This window comes from Carassius auratus, chromosome 5 (genome assembly GCF_003368295.1).
Source record: "Carassius auratus strain Wakin chromosome 5, ASM336829v1, whole genome shotgun sequence".
Taxonomy (NCBI): Eukaryota; Metazoa; Chordata; class Actinopteri; order Cypriniformes; family Cyprinidae; genus Carassius; species Carassius auratus.
In genome coordinates this window covers 17024399-17030482 of record NC_039247.1, presented here as the reverse complement: position 1 = coordinate 17030482, position 6084 = coordinate 17024399, and the positions used below count along the sequence as shown (strand labels likewise).

The following is a 6084-nucleotide window of genomic DNA, read 5'->3' as shown; positions in this document are numbered from 1 at the left end:
GAGTACAAATCAGGTGTAGTCACATGCTTTACTTCAGTGAATAACCTAATATTTCTGGATTTCTGGTTTTTATTTATTTATTTTAATTGTGCACTGTTTGAATAGACACATTTTAGGGTAAAGGGTATGGCACACAGCAAAAACTACTGGGCATGCGCACATCTATAGGGTATATATTTTTCTCACACTGTAGCCTACAACAATGACTATATTTGCATTATTGTAAGGGGTAATTTAAGGTTGGGTTAGGTGAAGACGTTGATAAAACACAATCTAATAGGTAAAAATGTCAATTTATTTATTTATTTATTTTATTATTATTATTAGCTGTATCCCTTCTAGCCACAACCACATTTTGGTGAAACAAATGTGTGCCTTGAAACACAATGGATTTGACGTGCACGCCCATCAGTCGTTCTACCTGTCCCGACTGTCAGGACAAACAGGAAGTAGGAGATTTCTAGGTTACTGGATACAATGTTTTAACGACACGGCCAAAATGCACACGGGGAAAATGGTGCAGAGCACTGTTAAATATAAAGTACTAACAAGCGATGTTCAAGATGAAAGGGAAAATTCAGATGAGGACGATGGAATTACGATAGATTTCAACTCGTAAGTGTTAAAATGAAAGTAAAATATGCTTGACGTCTGTTGCGCAAGTTAATTGTCATTTCTGAACAATCCGCTTTAATGTTAAGTGCATTTGCTCTTATGTCGTGGCTGCTTAGTGATGTTGGCGCGACAACAGGTGCTCAAAACGCTGCTAAAAACGCGACGCGACAAGACCGCCTCTAGTGCACACAAACTTGACTGTAATGGGATCTTGCAAGTTTTGCCTGGTCGTGTCGCTTGCAGTGTAGATGTGTTCCGATATAAATGCTCTCAATAATATGCTATATAATATAGATATTCTTGCCAGTGAAGAGTTGTGATCGATTTCCCTTACTAATTTAATAAATTATTATTTAAATTATATATATCTAGGGTGACCATACGTGCCCCTTTCCACACGCCCTGGCCAGGATTTCTATATTTCCTAAAATATTCAGGTTCTGGCTGTGATTGCGCTGTGCAGACCGATCCGTATGTCATGAAAATCGTATGACATCAAAATGACATTAAACGCTTCAAATCGCTCTCGCGGTATTTTGATTTCATACAACGCTCGGTCTGCGCAGCGCTGCTTCAAGTCGAACCAGTGGCCAATTGCAGAAAGTCACTGTTAAGACTGTATAACTTGTTTCTAGCAGTTAACCAAGTGGAAAACAATCTTACTTTTCAGATTCAAATTAGACCAATATGTTACCAAATTTAAGAGTCTTGAAAATAATAGTAGTAGCTAAGAGGTATAAAACCACTCACTCACTTGCAGGTGATTTTTTATTTACCAACTTTTCAGCACAACAGCGTTGTCAAGGTATCAATTAGTGTAAGGAGAGGTATAAATATACAATTAATCCTAGGTGTGAACAATCAGTTTATCTCAGTCCAACCGACTTTTACTTTCGGGTGAACTATCTGGTTTCCAACTGTGCATTGTATTCTTGTTATCAGCTGCCAGAGTAAAGTGATAAGATGACTGCTGATATACTCAGACTGATTCAGAGCAGCATTAAAGAAAAGCAAAATCTCCTTTATATTTGTGCTTTGTAAATTCTGCCCCTCCAGACTCATCGTTCAGCAAAGAAGAACAAGAAAAAGAGACACCTGTGTCAGGGTCACAGTGGCTGTGATTCTTCTGGGAATTGTTTTCGGATTTGTGATCTATGAGTGGAATGGCTATTGGCCTGGAGTTGGGGAGCGTCAGGACCTGTCAAATCATCAAGAGACCAACAAGACACACAAGATTTCTGAGGATGAAGAGAGCGACCAGCACGAACACCACCACCACAATGACCATGACCACAACCACGAAGACGGACAAGATCATGATCATGCTCTTGAAGATCATGATGATCATGCTCATCATAGTCACACTCATGAGCACAGTCAATCACTGTACCACAATGCTGCTATCATCAGAGACTCAGGCAAGTCTCCTTGTATTAATTATTATTATGCAAACCAAATCCGTAAATATGTATCAAACATATTTCAGTGTCTGCTGTGTCATTTCTTTTTTTATAGCAAACTGCTCCAGTATTGGTAAGGAGCTTCTTCAGGAGAGAGGGAATGTGGTCGATGCTGGGATTGCTGCTTTACTCTGCCTAGGAGTTGTTCATCCACACACTGCTGGGTTAGGTCAGTATCAGGCACTTTTCATCACTTGACTCCTACAAATAAAATGTTTCAGTCTTGGTTGGTTAAAACAAGAAGAACAGTTCTCAGTGCTGTAGTCAAAAGCAGCTCGTTAGAGTTTGAGCCAAGAAAGAGATAAAAAAATTGTCAAGTCTGAGTCACAAGTCTATGACAAGACCCTGAAAATATGGTCTTGGACTTGACTCGAACATGATCCTCTTTTGGTCTTGGTCTTGACTTGAACTTGATTGACTTGGTCTCGACTACAACACTGCCAGTGTTATTCACACTCATCACTGATTTAGAGATTTATAATGTTTTTTTTTAGCTATTTCTGAAGCATGATGTAATTTTCTGAAATCTGTGGTTTTAATGTCTAACATCCAATATTCAGTGTCATTCTCCAAAAATACCATGAGCAAGTCTTGTTGAAGTGTTATGCATTTAAAATGGTTCTAACAAGCGGTTTAAAAGTCTCTAGCTGTAGAATAATGTTTATGAAGGGTTATGGTAGAAATTAAGCATGGAAAAAGCCCATTAGTGATATAAGAAAATAATTTGAGCAATTTAGACTCTCAAATGCATAATATTTGTCGTTTATATATATACAACTAATTAGCATCGCATTTGTCTTTCAGAAGGTTGCTAAAAGCATAAATTGATTTATGATTCATTCATGCTTCCCTTTTCTTTCAAGGTGGAGTGTTTTCTGCAATTTTGTACAATCACACTACAAGATCTTTTAAAGCGATACATGACACTTCTCAGAAGCTGCCTACATATGGCACTCCCTCATTATTGCAGGGCCTTCAACTGCTGCATTCCAACTACGGGCATTTAGAATGGAGGCGACTTTTTGAGGGCGCCACAAAAGTCGCCAAAGAGGGTTTCCTCATTGATGGAATCCTCTCTAGGGCTTTAGAAACCCACAAGGACAAAATATTCCAGTCAGGACTGTGTGATCTGTTCTGCGATACGGCCGGCCGTGTGAAATCAGAGGGAGAGCGTGTCGCCAACGGGAATCTATCAGACCTTTTGCGGAGCGTCAGCCTAAATACCTCCCATTTCCCAGAAAACCTGGCCGTAAAATTGGCTCAAGACATTTCTGAAGCAGAGAAACCAGCTTTCCTTGCTGCCGTTCAGGCCGGCAGCGGAGAAATCAATGAGCCCCTTATCGTGGCAAAGGAGAAATACAGCATTCTTTCACCCCCCTACCAGCTCACAGGTGGAATGGTATCCAATATATTAGATCGAGTGCGAGAGCAAAACCTCACTTTTCCGAGTCACGGAGATCTCAGTAATGCCTTTGCCTCTTATAATGCTCTCTTCAATTTGGCAAATGAATTCTTCAACACGAGTCAGAGAGAGATATTGACATTAAATACCACAAGCAGTCATATAGGTGTCCTCGATAGTCACGGCAATTTCATAGTAATCTCCACCTCTCTCAACAGTGCATGGGGATCTGGGAAATACTTACCAAGTAGTGGAGTGATTCTCAATGACTTTACCTCAGACATCACTCAGGAGCCTTATTTTAGTTTTCCTCTAGTGCTAAATATAACTGAAGATGGTGCGGATGATCCTGAGGAGAAGCAGTTTGTGGCTGTGACCGGAGGGCTTTCTGCCTTGCTTCATTCTGTGGTTATTCTGAGAAACCTGGCTGACGATGGACTGTCTGCTTATGAGACTGCGAGCAACCCTCTGCTCCATATAGAGCAGGGGGATGCGGGGTCTCTGTCTGGCTGTATTTCTGGTGTCACAAACAGCTCTGTTGTCTTCCGGTTGCTTTCAGAGGGAGACGGGCCCGTACGGGAGGTGGGTGAATGTTCAGATTGCTTTCTGTCCATGCTGCTGCAACTGAGAGCAGAACATGTAGGAGCCTACGGAGCCCCTGCTACTGAGGTCCATGCTGATGGATACTAATGCAAAAAAAAGGTCAATAGTGGCATATCATGTAAAAATGATACTTTATGCACTTTTAGAGCATTGCACTCGTACCACACATGACTTACGTTATGTTCAGCCTATCAGTACTGGGAATTACATGTATGTGAATGTAATTTTTGTTTGTGCTAAAAATATTTTACTGGTGATTTAAAAGACAGCCTTTTTTGATTGTTTTCTTTTCAAAGTAATTCTTCATCTGTTTTTCCACAAGCAAGCTATATCTTAAACATTCTATCCTTTTCTAGAAGCGGCTTGTTGTTGAGATGTCTTTTGTGTAATTTTTTTGTTAAATCTTATGAATCATAGGTTATGCAATGCGCACAGACTGTAACAGGTGAAATGATTTGTTGAACCTTATGAGTGAAGGAATGCCGCTTTATAACATTGTTTTATTACACATATTTTTATGTAGTTTTATACCTTTTTATAATGCTTGACTAGTGTGTATGTTAAGGTTATTTGCTTCTGGACTTGCTTGTCAGAATTATGTGTTTACTTAGATGAATTAATCTTAGATGTTTATGATTTGTTTATGAAAGCTTCATTCTTTTGCTGTTTATAAAAATCTCAAAAACGTGACTGCAGTTTTGTATGAATTCGTACAATGTGAATCGTATGGAATTTTAGGGAGAAAAAAAGGTCCACCCCCAGTGAAATCCTATGAAAATGCATGAATGAGATTTTATGAATTCATACAAATTCACAACCAATTCGATTAAAAATTAGTTATGAATTGCAATGATAGTGCATTTTTTTTATAGATCTGTTTTGCACAGAGAGCAGCTGGAATTTTGTGCTGATGCAAAATATCTCACCGCTGCTGAAGCTGATTTTGTGATTGTAAAAATAATCTGGTGGTCTGTCTTCATTGTGCTGATTTACTGCACTGTCAGTTTTGATTTGAGTCAGTTTGCTGTTCCCCTCATCCTTTGCATTGTGAAGCCAGGAATTATGGGAAGAATACATCAAGACTCCCCCATTTTTGTTTCAGAATCTTGCATTATTGCTTAAAGCTGGAATGTGTGCATTTTCTGATTTATCATCTTTTGTTTGCAATTCTGGTTGATGTCGGGAAGGGAATTATAGACTTTGTATGTTAATGTCTGCTAAAACCACTAGTTTCTTTATCATTACTACTGAAATAACAGCACACGGATGTGGAACGCACAAAATATGAGAGAAACCTGCACTGAGAGAAAATGCACTGATGCCAAAAATGCTTGAATCCCAATAAAATGTAAATTATGAATAGAAACACTGCTTTAATGAAACAATGAACCTTTGATGTTTCACTGGTGAAACATTTAAAATGACTTTATTCCTACTGTATGTCTTGAATTGACTGCATTAAACTGCTTTCCAGTTTTTCCAGAATGTTAGTCATGTTTCCTGTTCAACCACTATTCTTCATGTTTCTGAGTGGGTGTCGGGCTTAAGTGTTGCTCATTCATTGGACTAATTCATGTGCTGTCATTCTGCCCTCAGTGGCTGCAAACACATTTATATGCTTATCTTAATTAAAACATGTTACGCTGCTCCTCCCATTTGCAATGCTGCATCCAGGCTGCTGTCAGTCCAGACTCTGGGCCACTTCCTTTACTGTATAGATACTCAGACATTAGATCATGATTTTAATACCATGTTCTAATTTCACTGAAAATTGTGGCACAGTTAATTGCCCTTTTGTGAATCGAAAATGATTTTAAATGAGTGAAATAAATGGTTTTCATTAACATTAACCTACTCTATCTAGAAACCACCACCAATCTCGCCGTGTCCCCCATCTCAGCGTGACATCTCTCATCCATTCGCATTTTTACTAGAAAAAATGCACAAGATTGCTCCAACCCATGACAGAGCCTTAGCAATTCTGTTGTGTGAGGAGAAATGGGC

The 6084-nt window shown here is 39.1% G+C and overlaps 1 protein-coding gene across 1 annotated transcript; it reads left to right on the top strand.

Annotated features, from left to right (window-relative positions):
* The first annotated feature begins 423 nt into the window (after nucleotides 1-423).
* ggt6 (gamma-glutamyltransferase 6) lies at nucleotides 424-5565 on the top strand. Its single transcript, XM_026251151.1, has 4 exons — nucleotides 424-615; nucleotides 1672-2033; nucleotides 2131-2244; nucleotides 2939-5565. The coding sequence occupies exons 1-4, from the start codon at nucleotides 500-502 to the stop codon at nucleotides 4165-4167; spliced, it is 1821 nt and encodes a 606-aa protein (XP_026106936.1). The 5' UTR covers nucleotides 424-499; the 3' UTR covers nucleotides 4168-5565.
* The last annotated feature ends 519 nt before the right edge of the window (nucleotides 5566-6084 follow it).